This window comes from Vicugna pacos, chromosome 18, assembly GCF_048564905.1.
Source record: "Vicugna pacos chromosome 18, VicPac4, whole genome shotgun sequence".
NCBI classification, from domain to species: domain Eukaryota; kingdom Metazoa; phylum Chordata; class Mammalia; order Artiodactyla; family Camelidae; genus Vicugna; species Vicugna pacos.
The window spans coordinates 21,956,148-21,976,931 of NC_133004.1; the positions used below are offsets into that span (position 1 = coordinate 21,956,148).

At 48.2% G+C, this 20,784-nt stretch overlaps 1 protein-coding gene across 2 annotated transcripts in view; it reads right to left on the minus strand.

Annotated features, from left to right (window-relative positions):
- Positions 1-14,593: 14,593 nt before the first annotated feature.
- Positions 14,594-20,784, minus strand: part of ADCY9 (adenylate cyclase 9) — a 109,268-nt gene continuing 103,077 nt past the window's right edge. For both annotated transcript variants that reach the window (XM_072942585.1, XM_072942586.1), the window contains exon 11: positions 14,594-18,788. In XM_072942585.1, coding sequence (XP_072798686.1) covers positions 17,597-18,788 — 1,192 coding nt within the window. In that variant the 3' untranslated portion in view covers positions 14,594-17,596. The remainder of the gene's footprint in view (positions 18,789-20,784) is intronic.

Below are 20,784 nucleotides of genomic sequence, written 5' to 3' on the forward strand. Positions count from 1 at the left end.
AGATCCAGGTGTTCCTCCTGCTTTGCTTTATCCCGGGACCTGGGACTCAGGTGCCCAGGACTGCGGGCAGTGGGGCGGAGTCCTGCCGGGAGGGGCCAGCTCCGGGCGCGGCCAACGCTAGGTGGCGCCCGAGGGCCGGATCTGCGTTGCTCCCGGGAGTCCTGGGGGCGCTAGGGGAGCCTGGGGTCCTGTTGCGACGTCGGGCAGCATTGCGTCGCCCCTTGTGTGGCCCGGTTCTTCGCCTCTCTCGCAGGAGAGTCACGTGCAAGAGCTTCGCAAGCCCTAGTACTTGGCCGGGTCCCGGAGAAGATGAACTGCAGGTTACCAACCCCCACCACCCCCACGCAAGATGCGCTGCATGTTACCACCCTCCTCTGCCCCCCTCGACACACACACCCTCCGCCGCTTTACTTCTCTTACTGGGGAGGCCTGTTCTTCGCGTGAATTGCTCATCTCTATTAGCAGATCTGGAATATTCTTCCAAGTTGTCCTGCTCCAGGGCGTGCCACAGAGAACTGTTCGTTGGCAAGAAAATTACATTTTTTTAAAAACAGGAAATTTATCAGAACAAAGTCAAAGAATTTTCTACACTAATGTAATGTGAGGAGAGTCACAACGAAGACACGGAGACACTATAAAATCCCGACTCAAAAAGATCCAGTTTCGTTCAGAGTTATTTTCATGTAGAGTGCTTTACGTATTTTACAATTTTAGAACCAGGGACCCATCACTGACGTTGCTTAATACCGTGGCCTCCCTAACGCAGAACACCCCAGAAAAACCCAACCGCCAAACACATTTTGAAGTAAGATGTCATCTTGCTGTTCTGAATACTTAAAATATTTCCTTTTGAGAAACTTGAGTCAGTTTTTGCAAAATGTCTTTCCCATGTTACCAGTGATTTTTCTCCTTCCCCGTTGTATTTTAGAAATTTCTGCAACTAACACTTACTTGCTAGTCTCTGAGTCAGACCCTGGAAATAAACAAACAAACAAGAAAAACAATAAACCGGAGGAAACTGTCCCTACCCCTAGGAAATTCACCATCTAATGGGGAGGAAAAAAGGTATATAGATAACACCAGGACACAACCCCTGTGTGCTTGGCGATTTTATGGAAACGTGTGCTCAGTGGACGCGCAAAGGAGCAATTAAGTTTTACAGTTTGTGTGATGAAAAATTTCAAACACAAACAAAAGTAAAAAGAATAGTATAATATATCCTCTCTACCTGTCACCCACTTAACATATCACCAATCTTCCTTCATCTATGCCTCACCATCTTGCTGGGTTATTTGTTTTTTTCACAGAGGTTTTTTTTTTAAATGACTCATCTTTTTATTTCCTATATCACTTATCATTTATCAGTACTTTTTTGCATTCTTTTTTTTATTGAAGTATAGTCAATTTATAATGTATCAATTTCTGGTGTACAGCATCATGGTTCAGTCGTACATACACTGGCTTTCATATTCTTTTTAACCATAAGTTACTACAAGAGAGTGAATATAGTTCCCTGTGCTATACAGTAGAATTTGTTGTTTATCTATTTTATGTATAGTACTTAGTATCTGCAAATCTTGAACTTTGAATTTATCCCTTCCTATCCCCCCTGGTAACCATAAGTTTGTTTCCTACGTCTGTAAGTCTGTTTCTGGTTTGTAAGTAAATTCATTTATGTCTTTTTTTTAGATTCCACATATAAGTCATATCATATGGTATTTTTCTTTCTCTTTCTGGCTTACTTCACTTAGAATAATGGTCTCCAGGTCCATCCATGTTGCTTCAAATTGCATTATTTTATTCATTTTAACGGCTGAGTAGTATTCCATTGTATAAATATACTACAACTTCTTTATCCAGTCATTTATAGGTGTTTATAGTGTAATTAAGGTGTAGTTACCAACCATAAAATTCACCCACTTTATATGTATAACTCAGTGATTTTCAGTAAGTTAATAGTTGTGAAACCATCATTTCTACTCTCTCCCAAATTTTGCTCATGACTATTTGTAGTCATTCCTCATTCTCATTCCCTGCCCTCAGCCACCACTCATCTTCTGTCTCTATTGATTTGCCTCTTTCTGGACATTTCATATCAATGGAAGTGTATGTGGTCTTTTGTGTCTGGCTTCTCTCACTAAACATGGTGTTTTCAAGATTCATCTGTGTTGTAGCGTGTCAGTTCCTTTTTCTGGCTGAACAATACTCTATTGTATGGATGGGCCACATTTTCCTTGTCCATTATGAGTTGATGACACATTTTTGAGTTATTTCCATTTTGGGGGCTTTTATGAATAATGCATCTATGAACATTCACATTCAAGTGACTGTGGATGAATGTTTTCACATCTCTTTGGTAAGTACCTAGGAGTGGAATTAGTGGATATTATGGTATGTGCAATGCTTAACATTTTTATTTCTATTTTATTTTTTTGAGCTCATAGTTCCTTCTTTTTAAAATTGTTTTGTTTTGTTTTGGGTTCTTTTTTGGGTGGGTAACTAGGCTTATTTACTTATTTATTTACTTAATGGAGGTACTGGGGGTTGAGCCCAGGACCTCACGCATGCTAAGCATGTGCTCTACCACTGAGGTATACCCTTACCCTTGCTTAACATTTTTAAAAAACTGCCAATTTTTTTTCCCTCAAGGTGGCTGTACCATTTTAAATTCCCATCAGCAATGTATAATGATTCCAGCTTCTCCACATCTTTGTCGACACTTGTTAATTTCCTTTTGATTACAGCACTTCCAGTGGGATTCATGTAGTGGCATCTAACTGCAGTTTTAATTTACATTTCCCTAACGAGTGATCATGTTGAATAGCTTTTGCTCGGCTTATTGGCCATTGGCCTATTTTTTGTTGAAACGGCCATTCAAATGTTTTGTCCATTTTGAAGAATGAACTTTTAATTGTATTACTGTTTTAGGTTTACAGCAGAATTGTGAAGAGAGTACAGACTGTCCGTATTCTTCACACCTAGTTATGCTAACATCTGACGTGACTCAAGTCCACGCTGTGTTCAGATGTCCTTAGTTTTTACCTAATGCCCTTTAATGTCGCATCCAGGACACCATATTACATTTAGTTGTCATGTTTCCTCAGGCTCCCCTTGGCTGTGACAGTATCCCAAGCTGTTTTCTTCTTTTTTAACCTTGACTTTTGATAACCTTAGCAGTTCTGGGGAGGACTGGTTAGTTATTTTGTAGAATGTCCCCCTTTTTTTTTAAGGGCATGACTTAATTTGTGAGGGTGGGTAATTATGTTTATTTATTTATTATTTTATTTAATAGAGGCACTGGGGATTGAACCCAGGACCTCATGCATGCTAAGCATGTGCTTTACCACTGAGCTCTACCCTCCCCCTAGAATGTCACTTAACTGGGATTTGTCAGATGTTTTTCTCATGATTGGAATGGGGTGATGGGTTTCTGAGTGGAAGATCTCAGAGGTAAAGGGATGTTTGATCTGCTCTGGCTGCTGTAACAAGTACCACAGACTGGGGGGCTTAAACAGCAGAAATTTATTCTTTCACAGTCTGGAGGCTGGAAGTCTAAGCTCATGGTGTCAGCAGGGCTGGTTTCTTCTGAGCCCCCTCTCCTTGCTTGAGAGATGGCCGTCCTCTCCCTGTGTGCTCACATGGTCTTCCCTTGTGCCTGTCCCTGTCCTCATCTCCTCTTCTTACAAGGAGACTAGTGATATTGGATTAGGGCCCATCCCAATGACCTCACTTAACCTTAATCACCCCCTTAAAGATTCTCTCTCCACATGCAGTCACATTCTGAGGTCCTGGGAGTTAGGTTTTCAACACATGAATTTGGGGGGGGACACGATTCATCCCATGAGTACCATTCTTATCATCTCAAGGGCTGAGGCTATCAACCATTTACCACTGTTGACTTATCACCTAGGTCACCAGGCTGAGGTATGTTGGTCGGGTTTCTCCACGGTAAACGTATTCCTTTCTTTCCCTTTTCCATGCTTCTGCTGCTTGGAAAGAAGTCACCAAATGCAGCCCACACTTAAGGAATGGGGATCACATTCCATAAAACTCTTAGAAGAAATACAGGGGTGAATCTTTGTGACCTCAGTGTTGGCAAAAGAATCTTAGACATGACACTAAAAGCACAAGCCACAAAAAGAAAAATAGATAAGTTGGACTTAATCAAAATGAAAAACTTCTATCAATGGATATCATATATCTATCAATGGATATCAAGTGAAAATACACCCTATAGAATGGCAGAAAATATTTTCAAATTATATATCTGATAAGGGTCTAGTATCCAAAATATATAAAGAACACAACTTAACAACAAAAAGACTAAATGCTAGATTTTACAAATAAACACTGTAATAAAGACCCTCATGCACAAGACATTTTGCATATCTGAGCAGATCTGCAGAATCCTTTTCCAGAAGGGTGTGGGCTTTTCTAATTTTGACAACTGTTGCCAATTTGCTGTCCATAGAGGGTGTCCCAGTTTATATCCACATGATAATTTACTTCCAAACCTACTCTGAGATCTGCCAACACTGACAAGAATGCCCAATGCAACATAATTTGTAAGAGCTCCAAACTGGAAATGACCCAGTGACCCTCAGCAGGAGGATAGAGAAATAAATCGTGATCTTGGCACACAACGGAATACTATAAAGTAATGAAAAGGACAGAGTTCTGCTACCCATGAGGCAGAGGAATCTCACAGGCATGTCAGCGTCTGAAAGAAGCCAGAGACAGAACAGTGCTTCCTGCAGGATTCCACTGAGATGAATCAACCGTGAGGTTAAAAGGAAGAAGCAACCGACGATGACAGAGATCAAAACAGTGGTTCAACTCAGATGGTGGGGGCTTTGACTACATGGGCACAAGACTGTCCCCTGAGCTGTTCAAAATGTCTGAGACCTTGATCGGTGACAGGTACATAGGTGCACACGTACACAAGCAGCCCCATGGCAGACCCTGTGTCTCTGTCCAGTCTGGACCCAGCTGTCGGTTCCAGACGTCAGGAGGGGAGGCTTGTAGTCCCCTCGGGCATCCAGGGCTCCTCCTGCAGCTCAAAGGAGCTGGACAGCTGCTGTCTCGCTGTGCCCTCCTCACCTCCCCCTGCCCGGACCTCCTCTGCCCCAGCTGTGAAGCAGCTGCCTGGTTATTTATAGCCTCAGGCTCCGCATGAAAGCAGCCTCATCCAGTGGCTCCTTCCTCCCACCTTCAGCTCTGCTCCCCAGCCGCTCTCTCCCCCCTACTCCAAGCTTGAATGTTTCTGGAACATTCCAGGTCCCACTGCGGGGCCACATGTCACTGTGGTGGTGGTGGGGGGGTCTCCCTGACGGAGCCAGTTCCTGGGGCTCAACTCTCCTGAAGTGGCCTCAACTCTCTAAAGGGCTTTGGGTGAGGAGAGGGAACTGCTTTCTCACCAGACTCAGGCCAGGCCCTGGGGTCTCAGGCACTCAGTGGCCAGGCCATCTCTCTGGGTGAAGGGGCACCTACTTGGAGGCCGAGGTCCCTTCCTGGGAAGAGCGACAGTGGTCCTGGCCTCTCCTCCACAGGACCTCCTGGGCCTTCTGGCTGAAGAGGCCGGCCAGCCTGTCCCCGTGCTCCTCCCATCCGTGGTGCAGGACTCCTGCCCCAGCCTGCCCTGCCCTGCCTGCCCACCCTGGGGGCCTCCGGGTTCCAGAAGAGCTTAGCCAGGCGCTGGACCCTCACCCTCAGCCCACCCCTCTTCTGGTGGGGCTTGAGGGAACCTGGAATCTTTTCTCCAAGTCCTGTTAGACCCAAATTATTCCTGCTCCTCTTCAGAAAGCCAGGACGCTCCCCCGCCTGCCGCACATCGGAAGGGCGCTGTGTCGGGGCCTCACCAGCGGCACAGGGAACAGCCAAGCCCCAGTGCCTGCCTTCCGTCGGAAGTGGGGCCCCCAGTAGGTTGTAGAGCTCCAGCCCTTCTGTACCCCAGAGGCAGGATGCTGCCTGCAGGAGACGTGTGCTGAAACCTCTTCCGGAAACGGGTTTCACAAGTCCATTTAAAAAGCGGCAAAGGTGTCCGCTAGTCTCCTCTCCCTCTCTCCCTCTTTCTTTTCTTTCTTTCCCCCCTCCCTCCCTTTCTTTGTTTCCTTTTTCCTTCCTTGCTTCTCTGTAACCTTCCCCCACGCTCCCTCCCTCCCTTCCTTAGTAAAGTGAAGGATCCCCTCTAACTGGAGGGAAGGTGGCTGGAGGGCCCTATCCCAGTGGACTTCCCTGGGCTCCGCGTGGCCGACAGGCTGAGTGAGGTGACCGCCCCCAGGGGCGGTGGGACTCAGAGGGGAAAGAGTCTGTTCCAGAGCAGAGGAAGCTCACCTTCTCCGTTGGGTGTTTTCAGGGACCTGTGTGCAGCTGACTGATCAGGACCCCCACCCCCGCCTCCCGCCGGGTCCGGCCGGTGCAGGGTGTGTGGGGACCAAGGAGCTATTGGCAGAAAAACAAGAGCAAAATTAGTTTTCGTCCTTTGAGTCGGTGGCTGCCTGCCAACGACTCCTTCCAATACGAACATTCTCGTTTTCACTCTGGAAGTTTTTGTCAGGTTTACTGCAAATGAAAAGGGTGAGCAGACAGAAACAAAGTGACACTTGCTGAGCTGGGAGGATTGTTTCTAAAGCTACGGTCAAGAGCACATCCATGCGTGTGCGCCTTTCTGGGCCCTCGCCTTCCTGGGGGGTTGGACCCAAGTCAGAGACAGCCTTACTAGACGCCCAGTCTTGGGTCTCTGTGCTCGAGTGTTTCCCTGTGGGCATGCTACATGGGCATATGGTTGATTTACGATGAGGACCACTGTAAGCCACCACTGGAAACATCTGCAAGACAGATGGGCACTAAATCCACAAGATGATGGAGAATTCTAATGAATTTCATTGCCATCAAATTTTTATGTTCCTATAAAGCCATGACATTAAAATGACGGCCTCACAACAGACCAGAGTAATTTAATTGAAAAAAAAAAAGTCCTCCAGAAAGACTAATTGATAAATCAAAGCTCAAACTAATATCCTTTCAAAAGTTGAGAATGATATCCTTCAACTTTAACATTCGTTTGCAGGTCCCTTTGGCTAGAAGAGTTGTAATATGAGATACTTCTTTTATTTTCCAGAAGGATGCCACGGCCTCCGTGTGCTGGCTGTGTATCTCCAGGGGGGGTTGGACAAGGAAGGCCAGGTCTCTGACCACACGGGGAAGGTCTGAAGTGACTGCTTCAGTCTCAAGAGAGCCACCAGGCTGGAAAGGGGTGCCTTTCCAGGGCATGAAAGAGATGCTACTTAAAGGGATGCTTTCTTATTCTCACATGAGCTTGATAACAGCAAAAAAAGAGGTGAACAATATTTCCTTCATGGACCAAAAAATTTAGCCATCAGGGCATTTGTTAATATGCACATTTAAACACCTATCTCCCCGCCTCCCCTGCTCATTGCTAGGTGGCTGGGACAGTAAGAACTTTCTCTTTTTAGATAGTTGCTCTGCATTTAAAAACCAAAAAAGCCCAGTCTCTTCCCAGGAGGAGTGCAGCTTCTCTTTGTAGTGTGTTTGCTAACCAGCTTCACACACCTGTTTATCCAACACCGCTAAAAAAAGTCAAGCTCAGAGTTAAGAACAATGTATGTAACAGCTGGGGCAGGAAACCTGACCCGCCGCACGGGGAAAGCGCGTCCTCAGAATACGCCGACATCTCAGGCAACTGGCCGTCGTGCTTCTAAGTGAGAAGACTGGAAAACTGGGCCGGTGAATCAACGCTTACTTTGGATCTGTCCTATTGATCCAAAAAAAAAAAATCACTTGGAAAAAGTGAGCCTTTCTCTTCTATTTTTGCTCCAAACAGTCCAAAAAAAAACAAGTTTTGGTTCAGTTCTGTCTGTGAGCTCAGCTCAGGGCTGAACAAACTCCAGGGAAATCACAGCAGAAGCACACAGCAGACGAGCCTCCCACCATGTTTCTGACCACGGAGGTCCCTCTGGCCCTTTGGCATCGGGACCCCCAGGGAGAGGGCGCCTCTTTGACCTCCTTGCACATTTGCCTGTGTGCACACGTTCTGCTGGAGGAAAAAGGCTACAGAAACTTCCAGTCCCAAGAGTGGCATTCGAGGTCCTGAAGCCTTGCAGCCACTCCGTGTTCTGACACTTCTTCTCAAGCTAAGGGGAGCTGACGGTGGCCTGGCAGGAGGCAGGCTGGACTGAGGCTGCACCGCCTCCCCCCCCCCCCCCCCCCCCCGATTAAAATGCAGCAACCAGACTTCCACCCCTCCTCCGACCGCAGGGAGGACCCCCACCCAGTGAGCTCTGTGAATGGGCGTTACGTTAAAGAGAAGCTTCAGGAGTCTTGCAGATAAACTCATTTTCTGATTGATAATTTATAGTAAGCACATTTTCTACTTGAACTTGTGCCACACCCAGAATAAACAAACAAAATGTGAGTTAATTATACTGTATTTTGAACTATTGCCCCAGCTTTTCTTCATCTATAGCATGACGTTTTCTCTGATACGGTAAAACATTTCAATATACAATAGATTACAAGATCTGTAGTAACGAATGAAAGATAACGTGCTTTTTATCTATACACAGATGCAGCTTAATTGTTCACAGATACAATTCCTCCTGTTTTTGGTTGTTGACAGAACATAAGCGGTTCCTTAGATAGTTTTTCAATCGACAATTAGGCTCCCTCCCTTTATCTGAAAGGAAGCCGAGTTCCCCTCTCAGCAGTGTGCTCATCTTCTGGAAAAGAGAAGATGGAAAGGTGGAGATGGGAAGAAGGGGTCGGGGAGGAAAAGAGGAACCATGAGCGCTTTCTAGAAAGTGCGATGATTAAAACAGAAGACTCCCTGTGCTTCTGGAATGGAAAGATGACATGCACTCTCCTGTGATTCCTGTTACTCCGTGACTTGCAAGGTGCAGCGCCGGGTGTGGGAGCCTGGGTCAGGTGTGTGAAAGGATGCTCATCTTCAGATGGAGCATGCGACCACCCACGGCCAAAACGCTGCTGGAACAAACCACCATTGCCCCTTCAAGGCGATGCAGCACCCGACCTGCCAGGTCAAAGCTGTAGGGATGGGGTGACGCTGCCGTGTCATGTTCCATCACAACTCACAGCCTCACAGAACTGGTTTTGATATGAAGGTAAGTGTGTGGATGGAGACATTGGAGCTGTTTAGTGATTGGATCATCTCAGGGATAGCTACATCCTAAAACTCTGCCTGTTACAGACTTTGAAATCGACACAGGGTTTCCTAGAGGATGTTAAGGCTCTGGGTTTTTTACTGGTGCTCATCCGTGTGTTACTGGTGCTTCAGTTGATGTGGAGGCGTGAAGAGGGTGTGCCCGGAGGCCCTGCCTGGCACACCCGTCTGATGGCTTGTGGTGCGGCTGCAGCTGTGGCACCCGAGGGGCTGGGCCCCTACGTTAGGTTACTGAACGCTGGGACCACAGTGTTGACATCCACTTTTCTGGGCATTCCCAGATGGTCCTCTGCTCTGTCCCTGACTGCCCCCAAGTCCAAGGACAGCTTTGGGGATCCCAGGATCACTGGTGGGATGGGCAGGGGGGTTCTCTGGGTTCCACGCTGGTCTGAGAGTCTAGCCTGCGGCTGCCTGGGCCAGCCCAGGACTGGAGGGGTGAAGGCCCTCTCTGTGAGCCTGGATCAAGCCCAGACTCCCCACTTGCAGCTCTGGCAGCTTCTTGGAGCTAAAACCAGAAGGAATTTGCAGATGTTTTTCTGAAGGGTGGTGGGTGCCACGGGTTTGCCCGGGACCTGGTGGCAGTTTATGGTGAGGGGTTTGGAGCGTCTCAGGCTGGGCCTGTGCATGAGGCACAGACCAGAAAAAGCATCCCCAGCAGAGCGTGAAGGTCACCAGAGTCCACCAAGAAGCCAAAGAGGCACTAGGAGGGCTGGCGCCCCGCGGTGGTGCCAGGAGGCTGCCTTCTTGCACTTCCGAGGGGTGAGCGGAAGGAATGACCAGTCTCCTGCTGGCTGCCAGACTGTCGCAGGACACGTGGGATGGGGATGCTGGTGCTGGCAGAGCACAGATGCCCGAGGGCTTGTGTTCGCGACAGTAACAGAAGCCACCCGTCAGGAGCACAGGCAAACTCTCGGAGTCCCGGTGCCCACCAAGCGGCTGGTTCACAGGAACTCGCTAGCTTTTCTCTCGGAGCACAAAGGTCTGAGCCTGCTGTAATTCTGCCAACCAGATGGGCGGTGGCAGAAGACGAGGAAACTTGGAAATGAGACGCTGAAGGGATGGAAGTGGCCCATGGTTAAGAAAAGTGAGCTGAAGGTTTGGATCACTATCCATGTGATTCATGCAATAAATTAATTTTGTCTCACCTGAGATATTTCACACAAAAGGATGCTTTTATCCTAAGTTATCTGGATAACTGCTTTAAATCCTTTTTTTCCCCAAATAGTTTTACCTTATCTTCTTAGATTTGGAGTTTAATTGAATCAATTTTCTGAAAGTTCATACAAATCACATTCTTCAATATTAAAAAACAACCAACCAACCAAATCCAAAAGCTCTCCAGATATCACAGTAGATTAGGACCTTGAGAAGTCTTTGGAAGTCCTTGACTAAAATTTTTGGAAAGTACAACACATCATGCAATTAACAACAGAACTAGGAGACTAAGGACAACGTTTAGCCACATTCTCCTGTGCTAAATGAACACTCTAAGCATATCTGTGATGCCGCCAGAAGTCTTTACTGTTGAGCAAAAAGAGAGATTGTTCTGGCAAATCAAAATTACCAAAGAAACGTTTCACCAACCTACCACGTTGTAAGACCTCCTTCTAAAAAGCAAACTATTGGCTTCCTTGGTCCTTTGTAAATAGTCAACAAAATCGTTTTTTTACCCAAGATCCCCAAATTGGCGTGGAAATTGTAAATTATGCTCTATGATATTTCAAGTTAAGTGACCAAGGAATATTTAGGACTTTTCCCCCTCAAATACTACCCTGAAATACTGGAGATGTACAGGTGTATAAGGGCATTTAAAAAAAACTACTGAACATTATACATAATAAACATTTTATGGTGTAATCAACAGTTGGGGGGAAAAAAAACCTGACCTTGTGTTAAAGGTATACAATCTACTTCTGTTACGTTAGCAGGACGTGCAGGTTCCCGACATAATCTGTTTCTCACTAATCATTCTGAAGGCATCGGCGTGTTACAAATCTTGTCTCAATTCCCTGATGGTCTTGGTCAGCACACGGCACAAGTCCACATGGACATCTGAGTAACTGCACTTCTCCAGTCCAAGCAGACATTAGACAATAACTTAAACCTTCCACACGTAATCCAAGTAGCTGGTCTTACAAGAAGGGGACAGGGAGAGAACGGAAGACATGTTTGTCTTGGCGGTCACTTGCTGTACATGTGGTCATTATACTGAACATGTATAATGCTCAGAAGTTTTTTAAATGCCCTGCTGTCTGATCTCACAATTTAAATGCACAATGTCCCATTCCACCACCTGGATGCTGTGTTCTTTCCTTGCAAAGGACGGGAGCTGCCAAGACGGGAGATGGTTTGGCTTTGGCAGCAGGCGCCGTCTTCTGGCTACGTAGCTGGGAACCCCTGGCAACAACTGGCGGAGCGGGGACCAGCCGCTCGGCTACGTTGAACCTGAGCCTTGAATCTGTTGTACAGAAAAAGACACCTCTGCTTTCAGTGAGGCATCATGAGGACAGAAGGGGTTCCAGATGTTCTGAATGTCTTGGAAGAAGGCTGCTTTATGTGCTGAGGCATATTGGCATGTGGGAGAACTGAATTTAGCAGCTTAAGAGTTACTTTCTTTAAATCAACAGTGTCTGCTCATCGTGTTGCTGTGGGTCTCTGTATTCCTCAAGTTTGGGAGTCAGGTGGCCCAGCACTGAAACTTTCTTGGGAGGTTAAAGGTGATGGTGGGATGTGGGGGACGGGGCCACAAGTGGAGAGGAGGGAGGCACAAGTGTCCTTGGAGAGGAGTGGCTGTCCAGGAACAGAGACCAGAGCTGGGGAGGCCGGGAAGCTGTGGAGAGTTCGAGATGGCGGCCCTAAGAAGGGAGGGCGTGGGGAGCCACTGAGGTCTGCCTTGGGTGCGAGGATGTCTACGCCCAAAGGAGCCTGAGGGGTGTGTGTGTGTCCACATCACTCCCATCCTGCTCCTTTCCCCAGAATCACATGGACAAGTCTGAGCAGTTCCTCCTTTCTGATATCATTCCTCACCCTTCCAACCTAGAGGGCAGGAATTCTGTTTGCTGAGAAGATCAAGAAGGTCAAAAGAAGACAGAGGAAGTGCAGGTCCGAGAAGACTGCTGCCCGCCGGCAGCCGGCACAGAAAGGTGAGGGGCTGGCCGAGACCCTGGTCCTCTGACCACCAGCCGTTCTCCCGGAGACAGACACGGCAGACGCCTCACTGGGTGTGTTACTCCCGAGAGGCTCCCAGCAGCCCGACCAGTGCGAGCCCGTGCCTCGTTCTGCTCAGCTCCGAGCCTGTGCTGGGACCCCAGTCATCATCAGGAGAGGATTGTTTTAGAAATAAAAATGTATGACCACGTGTGTTGGAGGGACCAACACAATATTGGTCCTCATCTGTTGCTCTTTCTTGAGAGTGAATACTTCATAAGACCATGAACATGAAAATAATCTAACGGGCTACAGATGACATCAAGGAAGCCACTCTTCAAAAAAGTCAACAAGGACAGGGATATCTGAAATTCCCTTCAGCTTCCTGTTGGAATTCCTAACGGTAGAGCCATCACAAAAAAACAGTATCTAATCACAGCTGCTAGTCAGATCTTCTCAAGCATCCCAGCATTGTAACCACCTAAGTAAAAGGAGCTCTGGCACGGAGTAGGTCCTCAGTAAACACTGCCTGAACATTACTTCTCCGTTGAAAAGAATCCAACTAACTTTGTCTTTATATTGAAAAGTCCTTTGAATGGCTCTCCAGATGTACTGAGGCAGCTCCGACACTAAACTCTAAACTACAGTTGGATTGGAAATGCGTATATAAATAAGTAGCATTGACCTGTTTAATCACGTTTCCAATGGAGAGTCTAGAAATGCTTGGAAACCTCACTAGCAGAGAGTTATCATTAAAAATCACCACTCCAGGTCATGGGTATTTGATTTGGATCCAGGAACACTGAGTAGGTTTATTTTTAATGTGCTTTTTTTTTTTCCTGGAGAAAGGAGCCACAACTTTCATAAAGTTATCAAAGGTTTTGGGAGCCCCCTGCAAGAAAGGTTAAGAATGGCTGCTGTCGATGACTGAGATTTCAGGAGGCAGATGGCTCAATGCATGACTGCGTAATTCCTTCCTCCTTCTGATTTCCAGGCCCAGCAGGAATCTGAGAATTCCCCAAGCTTAAGTTACTCTACTATACAGTAATAACTCTTCAGAGCCATGTTATAAACACACACACACACACACACACACACACACACGAATGTTTTACAAAGGAACAGCATAAAAATAGACGTGGGGAGATTTTGAGGTTATGCATACATGGTGTGCAAGTGTGTACTTTTTCTTAATCACTTCCTCTCACTTATCTCTTTCCCAGTTAGCTTCCTCTCCCTGGCACTTGGGATCTATTCCAGGCGGCCACAGTGATAGGCTCCCACGGCAGAGAAAAGCAACCACGTGCGAAAGAGGTTTTAGATGAAAGAGAAACCACAAATGCTAAGTCCTGAGGCTTACTGCAAAAATTAGAGGCTGCCCTTCCTAACTGAGAAACGTTCTGAAGTCCCCGCGGGGCCCCTTTTCAATAGAGAGACCTTTGACGCAGCAAGGGCCGCTGTTCCCTGATCTCCTGAGACGTTCCTAGGGATGCTTGCAGCGCAGACTCGGAGGAAAGAGAGCCCTCGTCAACAAGTAATGTCCTCAATGGCACCAGCTTCCAGCAGAGAATCTCCTAGAAGTGGGATGGACACAGCCTGGGGCCACATTTGCCTCTCCCTTCGCTGAGTCAACAAAAGGATCCTGTGCTCTCAAGTTGCACCTAAATACTGGACTCGCCGGGAGAGACCCTGGGTGGGGGGAGCGCTCTAATGTCTAGCAGAGCTGTGGTTTGGCTCCGGACCTGGCGGTGTTGTGAATCTCTGTGACAGGACAGATGGCATGTGTGTTTTTCTGGGAAGATGCTTTGTGACTTTAAACAGATTGCAAGATGGGTTTGTGACTCCCCCTTGATACGGGCAACCCAGGAACTCTGCGGGAGAGGCTACATAGGTGTATCTTTTCAGAAAACTTATTTCATTTTCTCAGTTAATTCCTTCTCTTAATATTGTGGGGGGAAAACTAGAAAGCCTAGTAAAACTGAGATGTGGTTGCAAGCAAAATTTGTCCTGTAACCTGCTTTTGCTAAGTTTCACGTAAAAATAAATACTTCTAACTGTAGCAAGTATGTCCATTAAAAACTCACACACACACAAACAACAGGGTTTTAAGTTGCCTTGTTTTCAAAATCTCGATGTGCAACAACTACAAATCCTCCTGTTCTGGCCACAAATGGCAGGGAACCAGGGATGCTCGAACCTCTGGTGCGGTACCGATCTTGTTAATGAGGAAATACAAGGCATCAAATATTGAGATTTTAGAGTATTTTAATGTCCATTTCTTCAGTGGATGCACTTTGAAATTATTAGGATGAACAATTTAAAAAGAGCAAAGGAAAGATGGAGAACACAAACAGTTGGTTCTCGCTGATTTCAGATTCTAGGCATGACGTGATTTCCCGAAACAATCACCAAAAAGTGCTTACCTCAAAAATCTAGAAATGCAAAGGCGGACAGGTCTTTGGAAAGTACGCATCCCTACAGCCCACGTGACGGGAAGCACGCGGCCCTCTGGCTCTCCGTTGTCAAGTGCAAATGTGCAGGTGTCTCCGCGGTGCAGTCAGGGTGACAGAGCTGTGGGCGGGTGCTGCATAATCTGGGTGGCCCTCCAAGCTCCGGAAGGGTTTCCTAACGGATGCTCTGCATTTGTTTGCATTAGATACAATTACGTGTGCTTGTTTATATGTAGTTTTTATATATATAATTTGATCTGACCTGAGGCCGAGAAGAAATTTGCAACTGCAACTCAAAGCAACTATTTACACACATTCAATTCTGAAGTATTGCTTCCTGCCCTAAGTTCACAGGAGGTATTGCCGCTCTGAAGAACGCATCCACTGAGTCAGTCGGGAGCATGTGACCCCGCCGCCAAGAAGCCCGCCTGTCTTCAGAAACCGTCTGCTCCATGCCGACAGTCAGACGGCCAGCACCGCCACTGCAGGGACTCTGTGGTTCTGCACTGAGGTATGCTTCCGAGCAGGAACTGGGAAGGCCCCGAGTCACTGGTGGCCCAGGGAGAAATCTGTACTGATTGCTTACGAAGGCTCAGGGTGTTTTTAAAAGACAATTTCAACTGTCCCTCAAAGGCTCCAGTTTGCACCGTGCTGAACCGCACGAGATGTCACCACTCTCTCTCCACGTCTGCAGCTCCTCAGCTTCCCAAGGGTCAGGAATCACAGACATCTTCGCAGGAGAGGAGGGAAAAGAAGAGTCTGATAGAGAGGAAGGGTGTGCAGAGGTGAACTTTGTGGAGCGCATTGTGAGAGAAATAGCAGAGACGTGGATGCTCATCGGCCACCGCCCAGCCCCTCACAGCTGCCACCAAAGCTGCAGAGCCGGGAGCTAGGCGCCAAGGGAGGGGGCCATACTCAACACCCACTGGAATACTGCTGGGAGGGACCCTTGATGCGCCCACGATCCTTAACAGACGATGAGAGCATCAGGTAGTGTTTCTAAGAAAAAATAGAAATAAAAATTCTGTGGTATTTTAGAAGAATACATTCTTTAGAAGCAAGAGGTATTGTCACAATCATCCATTCTCCGGCACTGGAAGACCAACAATCTGACAGTGGAACCTGAAGGCAGACCTCCCTGGACGTCGAGCTCCTGGCTGTGACCGCCCTGCCGGGTGGCCGTCCCACGCATGTGCCCAGGGAGCTGGCTGATCAGAATCAATACTTCATGGTGCTGGAAGGGCCAGATTCTGAATGTGTTTGGTGAGGCGGAGTGATAACAGGACTTAATGCAGATGTGAAAGCTGCACAGAGATTTACCAGTGAAAAACGAATGCACAGGGCATGTCGGTAAAGACCTTAAACAGGGAAGGAGCTGGTCCTCAAGTTACCCCATGAGCTGTAAGGTGTCATGTGACTGTGACTGGACAACCCTGGCCTGAGGACAGCTCTACATAAACTCCAGACTCAACGTGGCGAATGTAATTACAAGCAGGATTAGCAACAAAGGGCACAGAAGTGACTTCCCCGGTTTCAACACATTTATGTCCAGATGAATCTGTCCCCACTTACAGTGTAAGAGCTCCATCTGAGGAGGGCTGGGATTCACTCACCAGGCTCAATCCTGCCACCAGCAGGCCCTGCCAGGCAGAGAATGGAAGGCATGGCCCTGCTGCTCTGCCCAGACCTCCAGCTTCCCGCAGAGCCACGCTCTACTCCCAACCCAGCCATGGGGAGACTTCGTGGGTGCAGGGCAGGAGAGGAGCATTGGGCTTTTAAATGGTGACTGAGGGCTTCCCCCTGGACCTGGAGCATGCAGGTGGGGGGCCCACCTAGGGCCTACTCAGCCCCAACTGCAACTGCGGGAGAGGTGGCCCCAAGTGGCTGAGGCAGGAGTGACCATCTTCTCATCCTCCTGCTGAGCCTTTGCCCACCCCTCCTTTCCCGCCTACTCCCTTCACAACTACCCCGGCAACCCTCCCCGAATCACACGCAGTTCCTGATAAATAAATAAATAAATAAACGCAACCCTCGGATGTTTATTTTGTGCGCCCCTCTTGGACGAGTCACAGCCCCTCTGCTCCAGATGGAAGACCCTCTCAGGGCGGGGGCAGAATGGAAAACGGCTTTGAGATCCCTGAGGCCTGGGTTCCCGAGCTGTGACACTGTTTAGCATTTGGAATCTCGGCCTGCAGGCGCAGGAAGCCCTAAAGCCGCAGGCGTGGGGCCCGCGTGCCCTGGAAGGTGCGAGTGGGGAGGGGCACCTCAGCCCCACGACCCCCACCCCCAAGCATCCCCGCTTGGTGAGTTACTGGCACTTGACCTCAGATTCATGAATGCAAGTGTGTGTGCGTGTTTACATAGAAAGGTCAGGTCACTGGAAAACACTATTATGTATACAGAAAAAAAAAAAACCTCAAAATCATTGTATTAGGGATAAAACAAAAAGTGTCCCGTGAGAAAAAGCAATAAAAATAACATCTTAACCACAGCTTTGTTTCAACGTTGGACACCACCCAAGGCCACGCCTCCCCGGACCCGAGGCCTCCAGCCCCCGAAGGCACTTGTTCTCTGAGCAACAAACATCACACCACAGCAGGGGAAGGGGCCATAAAGGTGGGACAGAGACACTGGATGAAAATGAACCCTGAATAACTGTGATCCACACAGAAGTTAGGGCTGCAACGACCACACAACACCACGTCTGGGGACGGGAACTGTGGCGCTTGGAACACACAACAGCCAAGCACGGAGACGGCTGTTTCGACGGACAGAGCACCGTGGGCAGCACTGGGCTGCGTCACACCCTCTGCGAGACGTTGAGCTTGGTGAGCTCGCTGGTCTCCTCCAGCCCCATTTCATCATAGTCGCTTTTCTCTATGGCTTTGCCGAACCGACACCTTTCTTCGGCTTTGATGGGCTCCTTCCAGGGTCTCTTCGAAGTCAGGTGTACGTCCTTGGCCTGCAGGTTGTGATCGGAACCCAGGGACGCCTGGTCCGGGTTCTGCACGGAAGGCACCAGGTTGGCGATCTCGTCCGTGGGAGAGCGACCGATGCTGCCGTCCACCTGGACGCGGATGTCAGGGGAGATGGACAGCTGGTGCTGCGGCACCATCCCGCTGTCCGTGCACTTGGGGTAAAGGTAGGTCTTCATCTGGCCTTTGCCCTTGACGTTCACTGTCCCCCTGTAGTCGAAGTCGTAGCCCATCTTGCTCAGGACGCGGTAGCTCTCCTCGCTCACCTGGATGCGGCACTCCACCCCCGTGGTGTCCATCCGGCTGGCAATGTTGACCGTGTCACCCCAGATGTCGTACAGCAGCTTGGTGGTGCCAATGACGCCCGCCGTGAGGGGTCCATGGTTGAAGCCCACCCTGAGCTTGAAGTTGAACCAGAGCATGTTGTTGTTGAAGTCATCCACCACGCGCATCATCTCCTTGGCGAACTCGAAGAGGATCTGCAGGTGCTCCTGCGGGTGGCCGCCATCCCGGCACTGCGTGGCATTCAGCCCCGACGCCGCCATGTATGTGGCCCCGATGGTCTTGATCTTCTCGATGCTGCTGTAGTCCGGCTTGCTCAGGAGCTCGTCGAAGTCCCCAATCAGCTCGTTGAGGACCCGGTAGCACTCCTTGCCGCCCTCATAGTTCTCCTCGTAGAACTCGCTGAAGTTGACGATGCTGGCGAAGATGACGCCTCCGTTGTCGTGGTTCTTGGAGTAGGTCTGGGAGACCTTCAGCTGCTCAGCCACGTGGTAGGGGATGATGTTCCTCAGCAGCCAGTCGGCTTGGTCCCTCATGCTCTGGATCTTGGTGCGGTGCAGGTCCGCCTCCACGTCCCCGTGGTAGTGCAGGCGGTAGCTGACTTCAAACTCTCGATTCAGGAACCAGACCAGCAAAAGCAGGAGAAAGATGACAAGAATCACCTCCTGGCCAATCAGGCTGGCTGGTTTCCTGCTGTCATGCAGCAGCGAAGCATTGCACGGACTCCTTGCAGAGCTAGAGAGGAAAGAGAGAAAAGACATGCCTTCTTAAGTGCATCTTTTAAGGGGAAGGTTACTGCCCAGCACTTTCCGGTCTTGAGAGAGCCCAGCTAACCAGCATCCTGCATAAAGTTCTGTGCAGCAAAGGGACCTGTTTCTGTTTGGAAGGATATGGTGAGATAAAGAGTCACTCTTGTAATATTTCTCTAATAGTGCTTTATAATATCTTTGTTTTTCAGATGCCTTTAGCTCCTTGATTTTCAAAAATCTTTTCTTTTTTCCCCCAACTTTTTATTTTGGAAAATCTCAACCTTATAAAAAGAGACTAGCAAAGCAAACATCTGTACACCCTCCTCCTGGATGCAACAGTTGTTAACACTGTGCTACTTTGCTTTTTCCTCTGTCCACGCACTGCACGCACACACACACACACACATGCTTGCATGTGGACACTTGTACATACGCTCACACAGGCGTACTTTGCTGAACATTCTGAAAGTCTGCTGCAGACATCAGGACATTTCAACACCTAATAGTTCAGTACGTATCTCCTAAGCACAAGAATACCTCCCTATGCAATCACACCACCATTATCATACCCAGGAAATTTAACATTCTGTGATATAGTCCAATATAACCCCCCGTCCCTGCCCAATCAGTTCTGTTTTGCCAGTCATTTAAGACACCTTTTAAAAAATATACAATGAATACCTTTAAAAGTAACATACTGTAAGAAACTCAAACAGTATATAAACAATGGAAGATAAATGTCTTTCTTTTGAGGTCACTGAGCTTGTCCATTCCCTATGGTCACCCACTATTCTAATATGCAGTTGTGCCCTAACGACCAGACTCCCACTGAGGGAGGCGTCTTTCACCAGGGCTACCACGGTTGCAGGGGGTATTCCTGTGTGTATCTTTGCACATTTGAATGAGCCTCCCCGTGGGATAAACTCCTGGAAGTGGAATTGCTGAGTCATTTAAAATACTGCACACTTAGAATTCCATGAGAAATTTCCAAACTGCCCTTCTAAGGGCTGAACCCATTTCAGTGCCCTCTGAGGACCAAGTCTGCTCTCTGGGGACTGTCCTGTGATTCCACGGCGCTGCAGGGCCACGGCTGGGACCTGAGGACTGAGTATTAGTGTGAGGGGCAGTCTCTTCTAAAGTTTACTCTTTAACTGTAATTTTTTTCCACTCTGAAATAGTACATTCTCAGCATAGAAAATTTAGAGGGAAATGCAGAAAGAAGAAGATTCCCCTGTCTGCAGACCTTGTTAATGTCTGTTGAATTTCCGTCAGGCCTTTCTTCTACCCATTCACAATGCTGTGATTGCTCTGCTCATGCAAATTTTGTCCCCGGATGTACTTCTGAAGTGCACAGAGTGGGCTACTAGATTTTATGTTACAATGGGCGGGCTGGTCATTTTCTGAATATAACTATATCTAAAATGGACAGACCCTGAGTTTACAAAGTGCCATGGCACAGAAAGCTCAATCTTGTAATCAGTGTTTTTCATGAGTTTTACTGTTACCTGTAACTTAACGATATAAAAAAAATAATGAAATTGACCAATCTGGCCACAAGGCCTTCCGTGAAACAGTCACGAGAGCCATGGCCCTGGAGTAACGACACCCGGGCTGTGGCCTGGCTGGCCCACTGCAGAGCTCTGAGACTTTGAACAAGACACATCGTCTCTGTAGTTTCCTCATGTGTAAACTGAAGATGGGCTAGGGTATGGCTACTGGCCTAAGGTTCCATGCAGAAAATCCTTAGAGACACTGGCAGGGTGCTCCAGGCTGGCATCAGAGAGCTTGGCTTGGGGGGGGGGTTCCCACCAGTCCTTGGTAAGAGGGGCTGTTTGTACAAACAATGCAGTTTACGATGAGCACTTGCCCTCCTTCTGAAAGTCTGGGATTTTGGTACATGCCAGGCAGAGGGTGGCTATGTGGCCAGCTGCCAAGAAAAGCCCAGGCATCTCTGATGGGCTCCCCTGGTGGGTGTTTCACAT